Source organism: Eschrichtius robustus, chromosome 1, assembly GCF_028021215.1.
Source record: "Eschrichtius robustus isolate mEscRob2 chromosome 1, mEscRob2.pri, whole genome shotgun sequence".
Lineage (NCBI taxonomy): Eukaryota > Metazoa > Chordata > Mammalia > Artiodactyla > Eschrichtiidae > Eschrichtius > Eschrichtius robustus.
This window is the reverse complement of record NC_090824.1, coordinates 90784245-90805607: the sequence shown is the minus strand read 5'-3', so window position 1 is coordinate 90805607 and position 21363 is coordinate 90784245. Positions and strand designations below refer to the sequence as shown.

At 48.5% G+C, this 21363-nt stretch overlaps 4 protein-coding genes across 6 annotated transcripts; 2 read left to right on the top strand and 2 right to left on the bottom strand.

Annotated features, from left to right (window-relative positions):
• Positions 1–169: 169 nt before the first annotated feature.
• On the bottom strand, positions 170–1488 carry HYPK (huntingtin interacting protein K). Of its 2 annotated transcripts, XM_068550625.1 has the most exons (4): positions 1275–1488; positions 886–941; positions 480–531; positions 170–332 (listed from the first exon to the last, which is right to left on the bottom strand). In XM_068550625.1, the coding sequence occupies exons 1-4, from the start codon at positions 1434–1436 to the stop codon at positions 237–239; spliced, it is 366 nt and encodes a 121-aa protein (XP_068406726.1). In that variant the 5' UTR covers positions 1437–1488; the 3' UTR covers positions 170–236. The 2 variants fall into 2 exon arrangements, with proteins under 2 accessions (XP_068406726.1, XP_068406735.1); XM_068550634.1 differs by lacking the exons at positions 170–332; positions 886–941 and having other exon boundaries at positions 472–531; positions 1275–1471.
• Positions 1489–2053: 565 nt separating this feature from the next.
• SERINC4 (serine incorporator 4) lies at positions 2054–6583 on the top strand. The gene is made up of 13 exons (XM_068538595.1): positions 2054–2152; positions 2639–2810; positions 2871–2887; positions 2998–3167; positions 3635–3717; positions 3846–3939; positions 4196–4407; positions 4593–4684; positions 4789–4918; positions 5322–5395; positions 5830–5875; positions 6017–6170; positions 6364–6583. Exons 1-13 carry the CDS (start codon positions 2054–2056, stop codon positions 6581–6583), a joined length of 1563 nt encoding a protein of 520 aa, XP_068394696.1.
• A 953-nt stretch (positions 6584–7536) lies between these two features.
• Positions 7537–9303, bottom strand: SERF2 (small EDRK-rich factor 2). Of its 2 annotated transcripts, none has more exons than XM_068550658.1 (3): positions 9195–9303; positions 8488–8596; positions 7537–7896 (listed from the first exon to the last, which is right to left on the bottom strand). In XM_068550658.1, exons 1-3 carry the CDS (start codon positions 9199–9201, stop codon positions 7611–7613), a joined length of 402 nt encoding a protein of 133 aa, XP_068406759.1. In that variant the 5' UTR covers positions 9202–9303; the 3' UTR covers positions 7537–7610. The 2 variants fall into 2 exon arrangements, with proteins under 2 accessions (XP_068406759.1, XP_068406748.1); XM_068550647.1 differs by having other exon boundaries at positions 7537–7873; positions 9195–9302.
• Positions 9304–17430: 8127 nt separating this feature from the next.
• On the top strand, positions 17431–20746 carry ELL3 (elongation factor for RNA polymerase II 3). Its single transcript, XM_068550590.1, has 11 exons — positions 17431–17562; positions 17806–17841; positions 18186–18298; positions 18428–18629; positions 18719–18798; positions 18934–19009; positions 19193–19376; positions 19460–19502; positions 19629–19800; positions 20031–20075; positions 20153–20746. Exons 1-11 carry the CDS (start codon positions 17431–17433, stop codon positions 20261–20263), a joined length of 1194 nt encoding a protein of 397 aa, XP_068406691.1. The 3' UTR covers positions 20264–20746.
• The last annotated feature ends 617 nt before the right edge of the window (positions 20747–21363 follow it).

Below are 21363 nucleotides of genomic sequence, written 5' to 3'. Positions count from 1 at the left end.
ATGAATGAGCCTGATCTGCCACATAGCATCTGCATCTGAACATGAGGTACTCTTCTACACTGATCCTTCATATAGGTTCATTAAGGGTTATACTCCAACATGTAAATTTCCCACAATAAAATACAATATGATATACATTGCACTTGATCCAAAATGATAAAACTGCAACTTGGAAAAAAAAAAGACATCTTTATTGAAGTAAGTTAATCCAGTGGGTAGGTCTGAGAAAACACAGATCAGTTGGTTAGGGCAATAAGAGCCTCTACCACGTTCCCCAAGTGTTCCCTCAAGCTCCGTTCTGCTGCTGCTCGCGAGATCTCCATCTCTGTCATCTGCAGGAAAAGGATCAATGATTTTACCTAAGTCTCCTCCCGGGCATTAACGTGCCAGCAAAATATGAGGACTCTACTTGTTTCAGGAGACAACCCAAATTAAAGAAATCTCCCTCACCCATACACTAGTTAGACATTACTACTCACTATCAGCTCCAGATCTTCCTTCTTGATAGTGACTTTTGCCAGTTCCTTCTCCCTGCAAATATTCATGTACTTAGTCCTCATTCTTTACCTCCACCATAAACTCCCAGAAAGGATTTTTTCCAGCTATGCCTTACAAATAAATGACTCTTGGTAAACACTGTTGACTGAAAATACAAAACGACTCCCACCCTCTCACCTAACATCCCATCCCATCCCATCCCCTGGAATATTTACAGCAGGCAGCAGGTGTTGCCAGGAGGCCTTTCCTTCCACCAAGAGTAAAGTTGTAAATCTTAGATCTGCAGAAATTGGCGATAGAGTTGAAGAACAGTACAAGGTACAAAGGCCTAACGATGGCTTTTTTTGTCTGGGGGAAAGAGGGGGGCCCGTAGGTAAAACGACTTACCGCTCCTGTTTGGCTTTCTGCTCCCGGGACCGTCTATCCCCAATCACGGACATGGCCTACGGGAAAGACAGATCTAGTTACTGCTCTGCTACCCACAATTCCTAATAATCTAAAATACCAGTAACAAGCGGGTGGGGTGTGTATTCACGATGACGAGCGTACCAGGAACCGGGACCTACGTTTAATTCAACTCTGTGCACCTGAGACCCATTTTAAACCCAATCTCCATCAAGTTCCTTTTCGCAAGCGGCGGGCTCCAATGACGGTTCAGTTTCCCTCTTATCTCCTCCCACCATGGAAATCGAGACCCATGGAGCTGGGCTTCCAGTTTCAGCCTCCAAGCCCCTTCTGCTCTCATCCCTCCCAGACAGGATCCCGGCCAACCTCACCGTCTCCAGATTGGAACTCTGGATCTCCTTCTCTTCCGCATAGTCGGTGACTCGCTCCAGGTCCGCCGCCCCACTGTCATGTTTCCGTGGCTTCTCTGGAGGCCGCTCCGGGCCGCTGGTCTCAGTCTCCAACTCTAGCTCCACATCCCCCTCGGTCGCCATGTCGATCCCACCGCGCCGCCCCAGAGGCCCGGCCCCGCCTCAGGAAGACTTCCGGTAACTGCCTCGCAACTTCCGCCGGGAGAGGAGGAGGCGGGATCGGCCCTGGGCCACACCTTCTTTGGTGCTCTGGTTCTAGAAGCTTCAGCGAGGAAACCAGTACGCCTCTCAGACTTCCTTTCGGGCTTCTAGTGTTGCTTTCTGCCAGGCCGTGTCCCAGACCTAACCCGTCACCAGTCCAGGCCTTCCCATCCTTACCTCCTCTTCACCTAGGTCCAGCCCACACACCCCAAGGAATTCTGATCAAGACGGATGACGTCTAATCCTAAACCAATTAAAAATGCTAGTCTACAAGCCAGATATGCAAACTGCTCCCTAATCTGGGGAGAACAGACTGAGTGGCCCAAGGATCCTGGGGAGAAAGTAGTTTCACAGGGACATTTGCATTTACCACATCCTGAAGGTCGGTGTTCTTTTCCTGATGTCCCTCCCCATTCTGCCTTAAACTGGGTGACCAACCCCGGCACAGCAGGAGTCCAATGGGCTGAGGACAAAAGAAAGGTACTACTTTCTCATCTGCCTTCCATCTGGTGGACCTGGGCCTAATCCCTGGGATAAGGATGGGTGCAAAGGCGGTCACAAGCCCCAGCACCTCCCTCCGCCTGGCACAGCAACGCAGTGGAGTCTGCAGTGTCATAGTGAGTCTTCCCTTCTATCAGGTGAGAGGGTACTTGGGCAGAGGGCTCCCTGGAGCAAGCGCTATCTGAAAAAGTGGAAGGGAATGGTGGCTGAAGCTGGGGAGGAAAACCCATGGGAGCTGATAAAGATGATAGGCCTTCCTTTCACTTCTGAGGCCCTTCTGCTTCTTTGCCTCTAAGACTACTGATCACTAAACCTCTCCTCCCATGTACCCGGTACCGGATACCTGGGAAAGATTAGAGGCCAGATGTGACTTAGGCTTTTAGAAAGTTCTGCTCAAGCCTGCAGTTAAGCTCTAATGATGAAAGCTCTACTTGATGTCAGTGGAAGGCAATCCTAAATAGCTTGGAACCAGACAGTCTGAGAATTCCTGAGTGAAAGGAGAGAAGAGAAGGGAGGGGGAAATTTTGGAATTCAGCCTCTTGGGTTAACCTCACATGTACATTAATGTAAGCCTTTCCTCAGCAAATCTCCACCTTGCTGCCCTGCATCTGCTCTACCCTCAGGTGTTCTGCTGTGGGCCTGCTCCCTGTACCTGCTGCTGCCATCCTAGGTGGCCCCCTCTCACGGAGTCTCCTTGTAGCCGCCTGTTCTACATCCTCCTCCATGTGGGGACCTCAGCAGTCTGCTGCCTCCTGCTGTCAAGGATGGTAGTGGAAAGAATCTGGGGCAAGGCACGTGGGGTAAGTGGGAGGAGGTTGGGGTGCAGCAGGACAGGATAAAAGGAGAAACCCTGAGATAAACAAGAGATTCAGGTTGGGGGAAAGGGACAAATGAGCGGACATAACCCATAAGAAGAAGGTACTTCTCTATGCATGATGACTTGCCCAGCCATTTCTCACATGTACCTTCCCTCCTGATCCAGATGCCCTCAGGGCTTTGTGCCCATCTGTTTGGCCACTCTCACTGCCCAGTGCTCAGCGGCTCTGGGGCTGTATACCGAGTATGTGCAGGAACTGCCACCTTCCACCTGCTGCAGGCTGTGCTGTTGGTCGACCTCCACTCCCCCACCAGCCTGAGAGCACAGCTGCATAAGAGGTGTGTGTGTATTCTTTGGGTGGGGAGGGGATGAGGAGGGAAGTAGACATAAGCTGAGTAAAGGAAATTCCAAGATGAAGTAATAGCACTGTAAAAAGACAGAAAACAGGTTTAAGTCCCTGCTTCCACTATACTTGCTGTGTGACCACAAGCCACTTATCCTCTTTGACATTCTAGTTTCTGAAATGGAGATAACAGTGGGGTTACTATATGCAAATCTTTTGTCAACTCTAAAACATTGTCCGGATTTTTTTATTTAGGTATCTGCAAGTCAGAATTTGGAATGGGCTGTGATGGGCCTATCTCCAGCCCCTCTCACATGGGACTGGTTCCTCCCTTCCTATACTTAGTTGTCTCTTCTCTCCCTTCCTATAGTTCTGCTTTCTCCTTTGCCTTCCTCCATTGGCACTGTTCACTCTCCTTTGCCTTTTCTTCTGAGTCTGGTTTTCTCTTTCCCTCTTAACCACCTTCTGGCTCCTCAAGCTGCTGTTCCTGCTAGGTCTCTGTGCTGTTGCCTTCTGCATGCCTGATGAGCATCTCTTCCCAGGTACCTTCCATCTCATCCTGATCAGCAGAAGTAAGCTAAAAGATTTTCTAAGAAAAAAAGAGGGTAGGAAGAGGACCAGGAGTAATGATATGATCAGCTACATTTTCCCACTGGTGCCTCACTTGCAACCTGGCATTACATGGGCATCTGTAGAGGCTTCACATTCATCCTGCTGCAGTTGGTGCTTATTACAGCCTTTGCCCATTCCTGGAACAAGAACTGGTAAGGAGGACATAACCCTAAAGGCTTCCTGAGAAGTCTGACATTACTAGACCCCGTTGGGTTGGGCAAAGGACATGACAGGTTGATGGTCCCAGAGCTTCCCACTAAGCAGTATCGAAAAGCTCAGGAATGTGAAATGACTGTGGGCCAGGTGGGATGGGTAAGTCTCACCAGTCTTCTGGAAGACGGGGAATAGTTGATAATGGGTAAAAAGAAGAGTTGGAGCCCCAAGCCATTGCCTATCTCCCACCCCTAGGCAAACAGGTGCAGCCCAAGACTGCCCCTCGTTCCTAGCTGTGCTGCTGACCACCCTAGGATTCTATAGCATGGCAGGTGTAGCAGCTGTGCTTCTGTTCCACTACTACACACACCCAGATGGCTGCCTGCTCAACAAGATGCTGCTTAGTCTGCACCTTTGTTGCTGTGGTCTCCTCTCCTTCCTCTCCATCGCTCCCTGCATCCGCCTCAGTGGATACATGCCTTGCAACATTCCAGATTTGGGGGACCTTTAGTATAGCAAATTTCATTAGCCTCCCTACCTCAGTCAATTCTCTGCTTCCCCCAAAGGGTGGGGGGACAGAAGTACAAGTGAGGGTAGAAGTAAAGGAAATTACTACCCTGTAGGCTAAAGCAAGGATTCCCATTCTCCCCAGAGCAGCTCCACTCTGGCCTTCTACAAGCCTCTGTCATCAGCTGCTCTATCATGTACCTGACATTCTCTGCACTGTCCAGCCGTCCTCCAGAGAGTGGTAAGGACAGGACATGGATTTCCCCATGCTAAAACCTTTTTTGCTCCTGCCAAATACCTAACTCTTTGTTCTTACCACCTTTCTCTTCTGTTGCCCCTTCTCCGTAATCCTTCAAGGACAGAATCACACTCTGTGCCTGCCTGGCCTGAGTAAAATGGAACCCCAAACACCAGATACTTCTCTGGCAGTGTTGAGTGCTGGCATCATGTATGCTTGTGTGCTTTTTGCTTGATGCATAAAGGTGTCAAGGGAAAGGTGTGAGAAAAGGGAGGATGCTCAAAAGGACAGGGAACGATGGTCAGGAGACTGTCTTGGACCACGGTTTATTTAAACTTTAGAGCAAGATAAGAGGAAAGCTCCCCATGAACAAAAACAACTTCTAAGAATAGCACTTGCCAGATGATCTGTATGAGATGAAGGGGGTAGGGGAAATGACTTGAGAATTTTTAAATGTATAAAGATTTCAGGGCCCTCACATGAAAAGATTTCTAAATCTTTGGCGGAAAAGGGCTCCAGGAGCGCAGTACCCTCCTGAGAGTTACTAATATGGACCAACCAGCTAGCAGTAAATGCCCTCAGGCAATCCTCCTGCTATTTGACTGGACCAGCTTGAGAACCATCTCTTCCTTCTCAGCAATGAGGCTTCCTACCTTGCTGAGGTATTTGGGCCCTTGTGGATTGTCAAGGTTTACAGCTGTGAGATCCAGGTGAGGATGGAGAGCTCAATATCCCCAATACCCCTCCCCCCTCACACATAGTCACAGACACACACAAATCCTATCAACCTCTACCCAGAATGCTCAGATTCTAGCTGCTATTACCTTTTATTGAGTACCCACAATGTGCTAGGTACTGTGCTAGATACTTTACATACATAATCTCATTTAATTTAATCCTCACAACAACCCTGTGAGGTAGGTATTTGCTCCATTTTACAAATGGAGAAATTGAGGCACAGAGGTTAAACATCTTACCAAAGTTCCCATAGCCAGTTGGTTATATACTGAAGCTAGAATTTGAACCCAGGTGTGCCTCCATTTTTACACCACACCAATCTTTTCAAAGAGGAGTTTCCTATACTGTTACCCAGACATTCTTTTTAAAGTCATTCCAAAACATGCTGCCTTTTGTTTTACAAAAGCCTTCACTCTCTTTCTGCTGCCCTGAAACAGTGGAGCCAGAGGAAGGTGAGTGTCAAGTGAGGATCCGTAAGTGTAGATTTCTGCAGAGTGCCAAAGAGCCCTCAAGTGCCTTCACAAAAGAAGATGAGGGAGGAGGGAAGAGGTGTTTCAGCAGCACTGCTGCCAGCAGTCCTTTCCTCTCTCCAGGGCAAAGAGGTGGGGCTGCCAGGCCAGCTAACCAAGAGGCAGCTCCAGCTCCTCCAGTGCAAGCCCAGCAGCTTTCCTATAGCTATTCTGCCTTCCACTTCGTCTTCTTCCTTGCATCACTCTATGTCATGGTTACCCTCACCAACTGGTTCAGGTAGGATGGAGGCGGGCCTGGGACACTCTTCTGAAAACCTAGCTGTTTTAGGGAAAGAGCAATTCAAGGCCAGTCCCGAGTTCTCAGGACACACACTGGGTCTACCATATGCCATACTCTTCAGTGGGGCGGTAGGACAGATCTAAAAGTCATGACCCTGCAGATTCTCTAATCAGAGACTTTGGTTCCACAGCTATGAGGGAGCGGAACTGGAAAAGACTTTCACCACAGGTAGCTGGACTACCTTCTGGGTCAAGGTTGCCTCATGCTGGGCCTGTGTACTCCTCTATCTGGGGCTACTACTGGCACCATTCTGTTGGTCCCCAACCCAAGATCCCCAGCCTCCTCTTCAGGCGACACTGTCATCGCGTCAGTATTGCCAGATAACAAATATCCAGTCTAGGTACTTTTAACAAACTGGGGTTCCCTTCAAGTTGTACCCCTAGTCTTGACTCAAAGGAGCTGTCCAGCCCAACAAATACCGCAAGGACATAATGGGTAGTTACCTCCCTTTAGGCTGAAGTCAGTAGTATGTCTGACTTGAAAAAAGTGGCCATACACACCCTAATGCCCTGGGCAGAGTATCTGACTCACTGGAGCTACCGTTATGTATTCACCCCAGCTCAAGAGCCTGACTCCCAAGTCAGCAGCTCAGGAACCAGCAGACAGTGCGGCACCAGCTCCTTCCTGGCTCTCATGGTGGAGATGGGGGCAGGGAAAGACCAACAGGGACTGAAGACTTACTTGGCTCTGCCCTTGGGGATAAAAAGGAAAATAAGGAATTCAGCCCTGGGTACAGGGATTTAAGAAGCCCAGAACCCTAGAACAAACCAGGACACAGGAAGAAAGGAGCACAGAGACTACCCTAGGTTTTAATCCTGATGTTGAGGTCAAAGGAAATGGGACGACAAAAACCACCCTCACATGAGGAATGACAGAACAGAAGAGAATGTGACCACTTGAGAGCAGCTAACCATGGGAAGTCAGTGAGCAGCAGGATCTGGGCCAACTTCCAAGCAGGCAAACAAACTGAGGAAGAATGAGGAAGAGGGGCATAAATTTAGGTCTTGCAGCCTTCCTTCTTAGGACCTCAACTCCATCCGTAGGATGATGTTCAGGGTCTGAGTGGGGGACAAAAAAAAAATCACAGAAAAGAAGTCCCTAAGGCTCTTAGAGGATTTCTCTACCACATACCCAGAATACCTGTTTGTTGCAGTACAAAAAAGAATTTTTTCCTGTGATGTTTCACTTAGTCTACATATCCACATCCTTTCAGAGTCTGAAGTTCTCTCCCCTCTTGGTGGGAAAGGGCAGCCATTCCTCCATCCCCATCCCCCCAAATCCCCAGTCAAACCAGGCGCTCAAGGAATTACAAAGCTACTTTTAATACTTTGGGGTGAGCCCCACAGGAATAAAAAACACTGGGAAGGGGTAACCCCCTCACCCCCAGGAGTGGCCCAGGGGCAGAGAGGCTACCTGAGGGGAAGGAAGCACAAAAGGGACTCGCTGCAGACTCAGGGCAAAGGGAATGCCATCGGTGCTGGGACCTGTGAGCACTACAGGAGAAAACGCGAGCGTGGTGAGACTGGCTCCAGGCACACAGGCGAAGGGCAAGAGGGTTGGACACGAAGCCACAAAGCTACTTGGGTTCCTCCTTCTTCTCGTTTGCCTTTTTCTGCTTCTGCTGCATGATCTCCGAGTCCCTGGGGGTAGAGATGATGGGGCACTGGGAGGTACCAGAGGGCAAAAAGGACAAGATGCAGGGGGATGAAGGGCACAAAGGATAAGATGGAAGTGGATGGGACAAAATTCAGCATGTGGCTGCTGTATTCCCACCCTAGGAGAACAAGAGGAAGAGAGCTGAGGCTCAAAAGGCAATCAGTCTCTATCTGGCTATTGCCCAAGGGGTCAGAAGTCTGGCCACACAGGCCCAAGGCTATTCTGCACTGAGTACCACACCCAGCAACACCAGTGAGAAGGCTGGGAGAAGGGAGAACAAATGAACAGCAAGGAGGGCCAAAAGTACTGGGCTGTCATAACCACTACTGCATTTGAAATGTGAAGCTCCCTGCCCTTGCCCTTCAGGTCAGACCCGGGGCACTCAGAAATCACACAGAGGGCAGCACCCGCCCCAGTCCCTTCCTATAAGGCTGTGAGCTAACAATTTAGAGGGTGAGAGGAATAAAACCCTAGAGGAAACAATGCACTCTGCCCCTCACGCCTAGTCCAGATGTAAGCTCTGAGCTAACTCTCTTTCCAGGTACAACCCTTGGTCTAAACCCAGGTCTCACCCCACCCCTCCCCTCCCTGGGGCTACCTCTGCTTGCGGGCGGCAGCAGAAAGCCCGTCATCTCGGCGCTTTCCCTTAACCGAGTCGCTCTGCTTTTTCATATTCTTCTGGCGGGCGAGCTCGCGCTGGTTACCGCCTAGAGAAAGAAGATAAAAGGTGAGACGCGAGGGCCTTTCTGGCCACACACCAGCGACCCTCTCCCCTCACCGGACACTCGTAGGGTCCAACACTTCATTGCCGGGGCGCCGACACCGGGCCTTTTCGGAGCCTAGGCTGCAGATTGGGCGGAGGGGGGACCTGCCACGGGGCAGGTCAAGTGGGGAGTGGACGGAGGACGGTCCTGAGGAGCCCGCTAGAAGCGTGCTTCAAATTTCGGGGCAGCATGGGGGCCCACACGGGGTGGCGGTTATGTGTAGACAGTCTGGGTCTCTGTGGGGGATGGGCAGGGATCTGGAATGGGGGGCTCTGGGTCTATCACAGGAGCGCAGGGTTTCTTCCCACACCGCAGAGCGTCGGGGAGGGCCTTTGCCTGACGAGGTGGGGAGGTTCTCAAGAAGTGTCTCGGTGGGCAAAGGGTCGATTTCCGGGCTCCAAGTGTGAGGGTCGCTAAACAGCGCTCCTAGAGAAAGGTCTCGTTGGGGTAGCCAAAACGAGGTCAATGCCGAGGTTCGGCAGTCGTGTTTAGGATGGAAAAGGAGAAAAGGGCAAGAGGAGGGGGGGGTCTCAGTGCTCACGGGTCATGGCGACGGCAGCGGCTCCGGCCTGCCTCCGTTGCGTCCCCTCGTTCAGTACGACGTTGCAGGCCCCGCCCCTTTCTCGAAGCGTAACGAAGTTGTCTTTTCCTCCCCGCCCCTTCGAGCCCGGGAGCCGATTCCCATTGGACAGGAAGAAACACGTGGGGTCCGCGAGCCACGCTGGAGGTCGGGCGGATAAGGGGCGGAGGTTCGCAGGCCGAGCACGCTGCGTGGGGCGGGGCTTTCCGAGCAAGTCGTTAGGTCGGGAGGGGAGAAAGTGGGCCAGGTCACGTGGGCAGAGTGGGGTGGGGGGAAGGGGTGCGGGTGGCGATGTGGCGCTCCCGCGGGCTTGGGCACGTGACCTGGCAGAGTGCCCTCATATGGGGACGGTTTGGGACACAGACAGACTCACTCAGAGGGAACGTAGGGGGAACAGAGGGCTGCGGGTTCGTGGGGGCTGAAATGGTCCGGCCGGTGCTGTTACCAAGACTCCGGGACTAAACTTGCCCCTGTTACCTAGGATCCGCCCCCAACCAACCACCTGTTTAGACACTTGAGTTTGCATACTATGTAAAATCGTGTACAAACGCAACTTCAGAAATCCCTTTCTAACCACATTGTTCCCCCATCCCAAACTCCTCCAGTATAGAAATTCGCATCCACATCCCATATGTCCTAAAACTTTGGTCCTGTTCATAACCCCATAGAAGCTTCAAATATGTAGCTTGGAAGTATTGGAGGACCCCAAAATCACGGACTATGGAGTTGGATCAGGGACTAAGAGATTGGAAAATCCACATGCTATGTCCATTTCTCCCTCTGACATTTCCCCACTGTACTGTACTATCTCCACCATCTCCACTAACCACACCTCGTTTGTAATTCGTAATTGAATAGGGCGGGAAGCTTAGATTTCCCACTAAAATCGCTCTCATTCCCAGTTTCACTAATCTGTGTACAAGACTCCCCACCAGTCCCAAGGAATTCACGGGATAAAGGAGAAATGCTTAGGAAATCTCACAGGAAAGGACTGGTTGTAAATTTTAACTTCTGATTCTCTTCAGCTAGTGCCCACAGCAGAACCAAGCTGAGGCTGGCACTTAAGACTGGCTTCTTTCTCAACATAGAGCTGAGGGAAGACAATAAACCTCATTCACTACCATCCTCACAATTTTTGCCATACCCAGGTATCGCTTGAACTACTACTATTTATTACTTTAAAATTTTTTACCAGGGTTGGTTTTTTTTCTTTTTTGGCTGTGCTGTGTGGCTTGTGGGGATCTCAGTTCTCCCACCAGGGATTGAACCTGGGCCTCCGCAGTGAAAACACCAAATCCTAACCACTAAACCACGAGGGAACTCCCTGTATCAGTTTCAAATGAAGGATATAACCCAAACTTCATATTCCTTTAGTAAATTTTAAATCAGTATCACCTGCCCACAAAGAGAAAGTAACTATAAAAGGAAATACAATGGAAAGGAAATATATTATTAAATTCTACCAAAATAACATCACTGTCAAAGCTACTGAACCTGGGGCCTGCCCTCTCTTTCTCAGAGAGAGAAATTAACAAGTGTTATAGAGGTAATAAGGCATAAGTCTTCCAAACTGAAGCTTTTTCTTGACGTCATCAGAATATTGAAAAGCATTTAATTTTTATACTTTCAGTGTTACTTACTGCTATGTCTCTATACTATTAAAATTACTTCTTATATCACCAGTAGCATATATCCCACCCTTTGGTACATACCAAATGTAATAGATCAACATTGGTGGCACACATAACAATGTGCAAATTCTGACTCTGCCACTTACTGGATTTGGTTTTGGACAATCATTTTTTCCATGCTTCAATTCCTTTATATGAAAAATGGGAATAATATCTACCCCTTAGTGTTGTGGAAAAGATTAATATAGATAACTTAATATAAAGGACTTGGCCCATAATAGGCACTTGGTTAATGTCCTCTCCATCTCCCTTTGGCAAGTCCTAAAACCTCCTCTTCCTTCTCCAAATTCCTCTAACTCCTGAGTAGTAGCCAGTCTCTGAAATGGCCCCTAATGATCCCTCCCTTCTGGTATTCACATCCTTGTGAAATCGTCTCCCACACTAAATCAGCGTTGGTCTATGTGACCAACAGAATATGGCAGAAGTGATGGTATATCGCTTCTGATGCTAAAAGACATTGCAGCTTCTGCTTTCCTTTCTGTCTTGGATCGCTGGCTCAGGGAGAGCCAGCTGCCATGTCAGGAGGAGAGGCCCATGTGGTGAAGAACTGTGGCCACTGGCCAACAGCCAGAGGGCAGAGAAAATACCTCCACTTTAACTTAGCACGAGGTTGAGAGTTAGGGACCCAAGGCTCTGAGAGAAGGAGGTGAGGCAGGATTTAGGGACCCCACATATAAAGTGAGAAGATGAGGAAACTGGACTTCAAGGGTGGGGACAGCATCTGCAGACCTATAGCAACAGACTGACCACAGTTCACAAAAAGAATTTGGACTATCTGGCTTCCTAGCCCCCAGGTTCCAATGGGTCCCCTTGCATATAGAGAGACTACAGAACCAGCCCCATGGAGAAAACTGAGCTAGCCAGGGATGAGTGAAATAGTGCAGGATGAGGAAGCAAGTTCTCTTTTGGCACCTGCTACCTCTTTATCAACTCCAGCTGCTCAGGTGGGTGAGAGAGTGGAACAACCCTGTAACCAGTTTCCTCTTATTAACTCACCCCACTCTACCCCCATGCTCAAGAGTCTATTTCCAATCCTAACAGAACCTAGGCTGGTTGCCACACCTCCCTCCAGTCTAACTTTTCCAGGAATTGCCAAAGAAATCACTCATTCTTTCAACAAATATTCATTGTGTTATGCACCAACAATGTACCAACTACTGTATTAGTCATTAGGTATACAGTGATGAACAGAACATGTATATCGCCATACTCATGGAACATATAGTGTAGAGAAGAAGAAACAGCTCTCTCTATATATATAATACATATATAGGTATTTCTCTGTGTGTGTGTGTGTGTGTGTGTATATATATATATATGCAAATCAATTGTGATAATTGCTTTGAAAGAAATGAACAGATTTTACACAAGGATGATATTCAAAAGAGTTAACAGGGCACACAGCATAAGCACCTATCCATCAAAATAGATGTCAGTTTAATCTGAATAAAGACTATCTGTAAACAATTTTTCTACCTCTCCTGGTAAGAAATCATACTACTGCTGGTTCTGTGAAGGGAGTATATCTGTAGACCCTAACTTTGATTAGGGAAGTGAAGAAAGTGATAACTGAGCTGAGACAAACGGAGGAGGATTTAGCCAGGGCAAGGGGTGGGAGGAGGCGGGGGAGAACGTTTTAGGAGAGGAAACAGCGTGTGTGAAGGCCCTAAGGTCCTGCTCCCTCAGGCCATCCCATCAGGAGCCACAAGGTTAGTGGATAGGTAACAGGCTGGATAGGTAGGTAGTAGGAGAGTCACTAATGCCTAGTGAGCATGGTATGAAACTAGGTCAGGAAGAAGGTAGGGTAGTGATATGATCTGAGTCACTACTGCTAATACCACTACTCGCTAACATTGAGCGCTTATTAAGTATATTAAGTTTACTTTTCTTATTTGGGCCTTACAATGACCTTTTGAGGTGTCATTATTCCCTTTCTACCTATTTAGAAACTTTGGCACAGGCAGGTTAAATAACTTTCCCAAGGAAGCACAGGTAATAAAGTGTGGGGCTGAAGGTTTAACCAAGTCCCTGCTCTTCAGCAGCAAGATGTAAATTTTGAAGAGATCACTCCGTGGAAGGAAAGTGGATTAGAGCAGGTAAATGGAAATGGGGAGACCAGTCAGGAGGCTATCACAGACATCCAGGATGCTAGGCCTAATTGGGTAACAGATACTTGAAATGCAGTTCAGACCAATTTGGGCAAAAGGGGGAATTTGTTGGCTTACATAACCAAACTGGGGCATGGGCTGGGGTGTGAATGACTAAAACCGATGACAGGGGGATGCCTCCCCATCTCTTTGCTTTATTTTCTCAGATCCAGATCCCTTGACATGATAGGAAATGGCCACCAATGGTCCCTGCCCTCACATATCACAGTGTGTCCAAGAGAGAGGGTCTGAGTCTCTTCCTTTAAATTTAGTTTTTAAAACCCCAGGACAGGGCTCTGATGGTTTAGGTGCCTACCTTTGTGGTGAGGAGGTGGTGTGGGGCAGGATATAATGAGAGCAGCCCCCACCAGAACCATATAGATAGTATGGGGAAGGAACAGGTTTATCAAAGAAAGGGATTTTGTTCCCCAGAAAAGGAGGATGCTAGACAGATCAAACAAAAGATGTCCATTACATCAGGGAACAGAAGATAGCCACTTGGACCAAAATGGTGGCAGCAGAAATGGCAAAAGTGTGCAGCTTCAAAATATATTTTGGGTATTCAGTTAGAGAGGAAGATACTATTGATTTCTGGGTTCTTCATCAAATATTAAGCATACACCTATTAAGTGCCAGACACTTCTAGGCAGTGGGTATACAGTGGTGAACAAAACTGACATGGTCTCTGACCTCATGAAGTTAACACTTTAGTGGAGGAGACTTACAATTCACAAGTAGCCAAACCAAACAGTATGAAGTTACAACTTGTGTTAAGTGTTAAAAGAAAAACAAAATTGCAAGGACAAAGAATAATGGGAGAGACCCACTTCTGTGGTGACTTTTTTTTTTTTTTGGCCACACAACGCAGCTCATGGGATCTTAGTTCCCCGACCAGGGATCAAACCCAGGCCCTTGGCAGTGATAGCATGGAGTCCTACCCACTGGACCACCAGGGAATTCCCTGTGGTGAGTTTTAAACTGAGGCCTGTAGGAAAAGTAGAAGAAGGCTCCAGCAGTGCAGTTGAATTCCAAACATTTCTAACATCCCTCCTTTAACAAAGAAGAGCAATACAGTTTTAGGAAATTCTTTCCCTCCCTATATTCCAAGAGTGGTCCTGAATGGCTAAGTCAATCAAAGTAAACTCATCACTCTTAGCATTACTGGCTCAGGATTGCCTAAACCATGCATGATATTCACCTTGTGACAGTTATAGGTTTAGGAGTTAGCATGTGACCTAAATTGGCCTTATCAGACCAAAGGGAAGGACTTTTGTTCCATTGTGGAGACAGACAGTACTCTCTCCCACTGACTTGAATAAGGATTACTCTTACTGCTTTTGGCTTCTATGACCTTGAAGGACAAGCCTTAGGTTGAAGCAAAGTGAGTGGCAGGAGGAAACTTGGTCCCTGATGATGCTCTTGGGCCACTGAATACATCAACTGTAATATTTGTTCTCTCTCTGAGCTTCCTGCTATGAGAACCACCATACGTATTTTGTTTTTTGTGTAAGCTGCCCTGAGTCAGATTCCTGTAACTTCTGCCAAATACATTTTAAGCAATACACAGACAATAGAAATAGCATATGCCAAGGCCCTGAGATGGGAAAAAGCTTGAATAATTAGAGAAATTACAGGGATCACATAATGAAATGATCCAGTAAGATTATCTTAAAGTGCAACCAGCCCTCTCCATGCATATTAAGCTTCTGGTCAGATTTTAGTGCCTTGCTTGTAGAGATGAGTAGATAGCTGAGGATCAGCAAGCATTGGAGAAAACACTTTTAACATAAAAATAGGCCAAAACAAAACAGAAACAGAAAATAAGGTCTTAGAGGATCAGAAACAATTCCAGAAACAAAAGAAAGTGGGAGGGGGACTATAATTAGTACCCTTAGAAATGAAGAGGATATTGAACAAAAACAGGGGAGCTATAAAAAACAAACATTCAGAGAATAATAAAGAACTCTTGGAAATTAAAAATACGATAAAAGCATTGGAAGATAAAACTGGAAGAAATAGTCAAGAAAATTGGGCAAAAAGATAGTGATGGAGAGGAAAAAATTTAAAAATTAGGCAATCAGTTCAGGAGGTCCAACATCTGTATTATATGAGTTTCAGAATGAGAGGAAAGAATGAGAGGGGGCCCACTGAGTGCCCAGCACAAAAAATAAGAAAAGATCGATGCCACAACATACTAGAACACTGGAGTCAAAGAGAAGATCCTAAAGGTTTCTGAGATACAAAATAGGTCACGTACAAAGGATGAAGAATGAGAATGACTTCAGACTTGTCAGCAGCAACACTGGAATCCAAAAGACAGTGAGTGATGTCATCAAATGTCTGAAGAAAAATAACAACCAAATTGTTTTTACCCAGCCAAGCTATCAATTAAGTAGAATAGAATAAAGACACACAGTTTCAAAGGACTTATCTACCATGCACCCTTTCCAGGAAGCTATTGGAGATGTACTCCACCAAAATGAGGGGGTAAATCAAGGAAAAAAGTAGTAGAATTCAGGAAAAAAGGGCATCCAATATAGGAGATAAGGAAATCCCCAGGCTGTTTGAAGGGAGACCCCAGGATGATAACTTTGCAGCAGGCTTAGAGAAGCAACTATTTCAGAGTGGAACAGGAGAATGAAAGGGTCTGGAGGTATATATCTAAGGAAAAAAATGGAAATTTATAAAACTGATAAGTTTTATAACTGATAAAATTGATAATATAACTGATTATATTTGAATATATGAGGAGGAAATTTCCACTTCTAGAGGAGCATATTAGAATTAATTGATATAAAAAAAGAATTAATTGATAATAAGTACATACAGGGGCTTCCCTGGTGGTGCAGTGGTTAAGAATCCACCTGCCAATGCAGGGGACAAGGGTTTGAGCCCTGGTCCGGGAGGATCCCACATGCTGCGGAGCAACTGGGCCCGTGTGCCTCAACTGCTGAGCCTGCGCTCTGGAGCCCACGAGCCACAGCTGCTGAGCCTGCCTGCCGCAGCTGCTAAAGCCCGTGCGCCTAGAGCCTGTGCTCTGCAACAAGAGAAGCCACCGCAATGAGAAGCCCACGCACAGCAACGAAGAGTAGCCCCCTCTCCCCGCAACTAGAGAAAGCCCACGTGAAGCAAGAAGACCCAATGCAGCCAAAAATTAATTAACTAATTTTTTTTAAAAAGTCAAATTTAGGGAGTTCCCTGGAGGTCCAGTGGTTAGGATTTGGTGCTTTCATTGCTGTGGCCTGGGTTCAATCCCTGGTGGGGGAACTAAGATCTCAGAAGCTGCGGGGTGTGGCCAAAAAATAAAAATCAACTTTATTGAGGTATAATTTACAGACATTAAAATAGATACATTTTAAGTGTGCAATTTGATGAGTTTTGACAAATGTATAGATAATTTGATTTAGGGTGAAGGGCATTAAGGTCATCTGGGATTATGCCCGTCCAGGGATTTAGCAGAGGTATCCTAGCTAGGAAAGAGAACAACACCAGGGCTCCTGGGAGACATACCCAAACAGGGACAAGAGGAGACACCAAGGGCCGACATGAGATTGGTCCTGGGGTCTCACTGCACCAGGATCTGGACCTCCAGAATGTCTGGAAACTTCATGGCACCTCTTGGTCCTCCTGAGGAAGTGAGCCTGCTCCCTTTCACACCAGTGTCCACCAATCTCACGTGTATAGGCCAGGAAGGGAGACCTGGGACTGAGTTCTCCATCTCCTCTGCCCTGCAACTTTCCTGCCACCAACCACGGCCCCCATCTCTGCCCATCGATGCCCATCTGCTTGCGACAGCCAAGCTTCACTGCTGCCAAAAACGGGGCCTGATTTTCTCTCCATTCTTAGTTAGAAACCGGCTTCGGGTTCGCCGCAGTACGTAGGGTAGGGAAAAGCAAAAGCGCTAGGCCAGGTGTTGGCGTCGGGAATCCCCCTTCGGGTCCGCCAGCCTCCGGTCCCTTGGGGCTCTTGGCGTGATGGGCTGGGCCCGACCGAAACTCTCAAGTGTTCAGGTTAGGTGGAAAAACTGAGGCAGGACTGGGGACTGGTGAGAGGTCTGAAGCTGGCTGCAGACTTTCTCCCCGGAACTGGGAGAGCACCTTCCGAAAGCCCAAAAAGCGCATGCCAATCCAAGAAGAAACCGCTGGGGTCGGTGCTAACCTCTGGGGGAGAGCGAAGCGCCGCCCACGCGAGCGGGAAATCCCAGAGGTGGGGCTGGCTGGGGGTGGGGCTGGGGGTGGGGTCCCGGCGGGGGGCGGGGCCTACCTGGGCTATCGGGTGTGCCAGCCTAGCCCTGCACAGCAGAGGTGGTAGTGGCCCTGGTCTGTGGCTCCCGTCCTATTTGCTCTGAACCTCGCAGCCATGGAGGGACCCCAGGAGCTTCTGAGGGGGAAGCTCCGGCTCTGCTTCACCCCCGCTGCCCGGACCAGCCTCCTGCTGCTCAGGCTCAACGACGCGGCGCTGCGGGCGCTGCAAGAGTGTCAGCGGCAACAGGTACGGCCAGCCCGGGCCCCATCCTCTCCATCCCCTACCCCTCGGGAAGTAGGGCCTCAGCCGGCGACCCTGCCGAAGGGGCCTGGGGATGGGAAGCAGCATCCTCAGTCTCCGGCCTCCCCACCTCTCCAAGTGAAGCCTGCGAGGCAGGTCCCCCCACCCCACCCCCACCCCGGGCACCCGACGCCGGATCCGGGACGCTGCTTCACCTGCTCTTAGCTCAAGTCTGTGCTCTCCCCGCAGGTTCGGCCAGTGATTGCTTTCCAAGGCAACCGAGGGGTAAGCGTGGGCCTGGGGTGTGTGGAGGTGGAGTGCAGGGAGAACAGACATGGGCTCCAGAAAGGCACCGTCAGGGCGGGAGGCTGAGGGCAGTCAAGGTCTGAGGAAGTTTCGAGAATTGAACCCCAAATGGGGCGAGGGGCTGCTGGGTTGTGGTCTCAAGAGGCTGCGGTTGAAGAGACTGTGCCGTCTTAGCCTCCTGAGGAACTCAGGCCCAGCTGCACCTGGTGTGCTAATAAGCCCCGTGGGACCCATCTTCAGGCTTAGGCTGGCTCAGGGAGGAGTGGCATTGATAGTAGGAGGAACTGACTTTCATAGAGCTTATGGTCTCCTTTCACCCACAGTATTTGAGGCTCCCAGGTCCTGGCTGGTCCTGCCTCTTTTCCTTCATAGTGTCTCCGTGTGGACAGGAGGGCCCCGGTGGTGGCTTGGACCTTGTGTGCCAACATTTAGGCAGGTAAGGGGAATAGGTAGCAGGTAAGAAAGAGTTTGTGCAAAGTCTGGGAAGGGGATATCCAGAGGTGCTTCAAAGTTCTCCACCTTCCTGTTTTTTGTTTGTTTTTTGTTCTAAACTACCTCTTTCCAGATCTGGGCCTAACCGCCTCCACTGCCTGGGTCCACTCAGGGAGCGCCTCACTATTTGGGCAGCCATGGATTCTATGCCAGCCCCATCTTCAGTTCAGGGTCACAACCTGACTGAAGATGCCAGAGATCATGAGAGCTGGCAGAACATGGGAGACTATTCTGCAGGAGACACAATTTCACAGCCACAGATGGCACTAGAAGAGGTAAGGCCAGAAACTGCAGGGAGTTGGGATAAGGTGGGGCAAAGCCTGAAGCCTAGGGAGCCATGTGCCCCTACCACTTTCCCTGCCAGGTGCCAGATCCACTGGCAAGCAGCCAAGAACAGTCACTCCCAGGATCCTTGAGGGAACACATGGCGCAGTGGGAAGTGAGGTACTTGGGGGCAGGGTGGGACTAATCTGGGAAGCCCTGGTATTGTCTTCTCTAATCTCCACCCTAAATGCTGTAAAAAGGGATCTAGCCCTACCCTTGGCTTCTTCTCTCCCATTCCCTCTTCAAATATCCTAGGAACCAGAGCCATCTTCCAAACAGAGAGCCTGATCAGGTACTGCCTTCCTCTGCTCGCCAGAAACATGTGGACAAGGTAAGTTGTAATAGCAAGGGTTTTTCAAAGAGAGTTGTGTCCAATGAGGCTAAAATTTAAAAATTGGGACCTTATCATTTTCATGGTCCCAGAGCTCATTATATGGAAGTAATTTTTAAGAGAAGGACAGAATAGGAGGCTTCTGGCTTACTGTTCATGTGACCGAGATATTTTCTCCAACAGAAACGTCCAGCACCTGCAGCTACTGTGAAACTAAAAGAAAAGAGGCTCAGATCTCTGTCTCTAGCTCCAAGTCCCCTACAAGGGCTGCCTAGTCAGGAGCTACAGGAGGGAGAAGATTGGGAGCAAGAAGATAAAGGTGAAGACATTAGCCCCAGGCTGGTGCACAGTCCCTCAGTTCAAGCAGGTGAGTTAATGGGAGGAGGGTGAAACTGCCATAGTGGGGGAAAAAAAGCCTATCATCACCTTCATGTCTTGCTTCCTTCCTAGACTCTGAATCCCCAAGCCCTGAAGAGGTACCAGATTACCTCCTGTGAGTCCCCTGCCATTTCCAATTTTATCAAGCCTTGTGCATATGAGATATTAAGGTAAACTTCCTGGGAGCTGGAAGCTTTGGGGGGCAATGATATTGAAGGTGACAATACTCTGCTCCTGGCAGGCAATACAGGGCCATCCACAGCGCAGAACAGCACCATGCTTACAAGCAGGACTTTGAGACAGATTATGCTGAATACCGCACCCTGCATGCCCGTGTTGGGGCTGCAAGCCAAAGGTTCAGAGAGCTGGGAGCAGAGATGAAGAGCGCTCAGCGAGGAACTCCAGAACACAAGGTAAGGGCTGGATGGGCCCAGGCTGGCTCCTGAGCTCTACTGGCTGTAAACTCCTGGCTAACTACCCATAATCCTGTTTGTTCAACGACCAACGTGACAAGCAAGCCAGTTTTGAGGGAAAAATTAGTCTGTATAATTTGGTAGAATGAGAAGGGAAGTTCCTTCACTCCCTAAGAGAACTGGAGCTTTTTTCTTAAGGTTAAACTTGGTGCTAACATTTTCTGTTTCAGATGCTGGAAGAAAAGATAGTCCAGGAATACAAAAAGTTCAGGAAGGTAAGACCAGGCCTGGGAATGGTAGCAAAAAGGCAGAATTGACTTTTTTTTTTGACATGGATGCTTTTTCTCTGCAGCGGTACCCAGGTTACAGGGAAGAAAAGCGCCGCTGTGAGTACCTGCATCAGAAATTGTCCCACATTAAAGGTCTCATCCTGGAGTTTGAGGAAAAGAACAGGGGCAGCTGAAGATGACAGAGGGCTCTTTACCCTCTGCCCAGTATGCTATGAAGGAACAAAGCAGCTATTAACTAGAATACAACTGTCTGCTCTTCTTATTGCTGAGTCCATGGTGGGAAGTAGGAGAGCTGCTCTAGGTTCTTAAGGTTTGGTTTTCATATTGCCATATTTAAATTTTTAGGGCATGGGCACAGTGCCAAGACTCCACAGCTGTGCCCAGGAGACTAGGAAAAGTAGCAGAGACTTGGCTTCTCCACCTTTAGTTCAGCCAAGTTATTTTTAAATCCTGAGAAATGATACCATTTCCAGGACAAGATACCTTGAGAACATCAGAATTTACTTGGTAGCGTCCCTTAAGAAACAATGAAAACTTTTGGTAACAGAACTAAAGGAACTTGTAATACAACTGGATATAATGGGAAAGGGCTTGGGTGTTACCCATGTACTGAAAGTGAATTCTTTTACAAACATGGCTAAAAAATTAAAACTGATTGCTTCTGTGTCAAGTTTGTTTTCCTTGAATCCTCTTACCCATGGCTGTGTATATGAACCAGTTCTGGGGCTCCCTAAAAAATCAGATCCCCAGATCCCAGCCCAGGTCTTATGAATTAGAATCTCCAAGATTATGGTTAGGCATCTTTACTTTTTCAAAGCACTATGGATGACCCTGATATATATTTTGCTATGAGGCTCTATCAAATCTTGTAATTCAGTGGTCCCCAACCTTTTCGGCACCAGGGACCGGTTTCATGGAAGACAATTTTTCCACATGCTGGGGCGGGGGGGGGGGGTGGCGAGGGGGCGGCGGTGGTTCAGGCGGTAATGCAGGCGACGGGGAGCAGCAAATGAAGCTTCGCTCACTCACCCGCCGCTCACCTCCTGCTGTGCGGCCCGGTTCCTAACAGGCCACGGACTGGCCCAGGGGTTGGGGACCCCTGTTGAAATTGGTAACTAGGGGATACAGTAGGAATAGAGCTCTCCTTTTCCAAACATGGAGGTTGAGGATCACCTGCAACTGGGGCTCCTATCTGGAATTATCCAGTAACTGAAAACTATAACTGTGGATAGGATTTGGATTGACCCACAAAAAGGAAGAGGGAAATGGTTCA

Coding starts and splice junctions, on each gene's coding strand:
- SERF2 (XM_068550658.1), bottom strand. Junction 7,897..8,487: donor GCTGCCGCCCGCAAGCAGAG/GTAGCCCCAGGG, acceptor GGTACCTCCCAG/TGCCCCATCATCTCTACCCC.
- SERINC4 (XM_068538595.1), top strand. CDS start 2,054: ATGGGTGCAAAGGCGGTCACAAGCCCCAGCACCTCCCTCCGCCTGGCA. Junction 3,718..3,845: donor TGATGAGCATCTCTTCCCAG/GTACCTTCCATC, acceptor CCTCACTTGCAA/CCTGGCATTACATGGGCATC. Junction 4,408..4,592: donor CGCTCCCTGCATCCGCCTCA/GTGGATACATGC, acceptor CATTCTCCCCAG/AGCAGCTCCACTCTGGCCTT.
- ELL3 (XM_068550590.1), top strand. CDS start 17,431: ATGGAGGGACCCCAGGAGCTTCTGAGGGGGAAGCTCCGGCTCTGCTTC. Junction 18,299..18,427: donor GTGTGCCAACATTTAGGCAG/GTAAGGGGAATA, acceptor ACCTCTTTCCAG/ATCTGGGCCTAACCGCCTCC. Junction 19,010..19,192: donor GCCAGAAACATGTGGACAAG/GTAAGTTGTAAT, acceptor TTTCTCCAACAG/AAACGTCCAGCACCTGCAGC.
- HYPK (XM_068550625.1), bottom strand. CDS start 1,436: ATGGCGACCGAGGGGGATGTGGAGCTAGAGTTGGAGACTGAGACCAGC. Junction 942..1,274: donor AGAGTTCCAATCTGGAGACG/GTGAGGTTGGCC, acceptor TCTTTCCCGTAG/GCCATGTCCGTGATTGGGGA. Junction 532..885: donor CAGAAAGCCAAACAGGAGCG/GTAAGTCGTTTT, acceptor GAATATTTGCAG/GGAGAAGGAACTGGCAAAAG.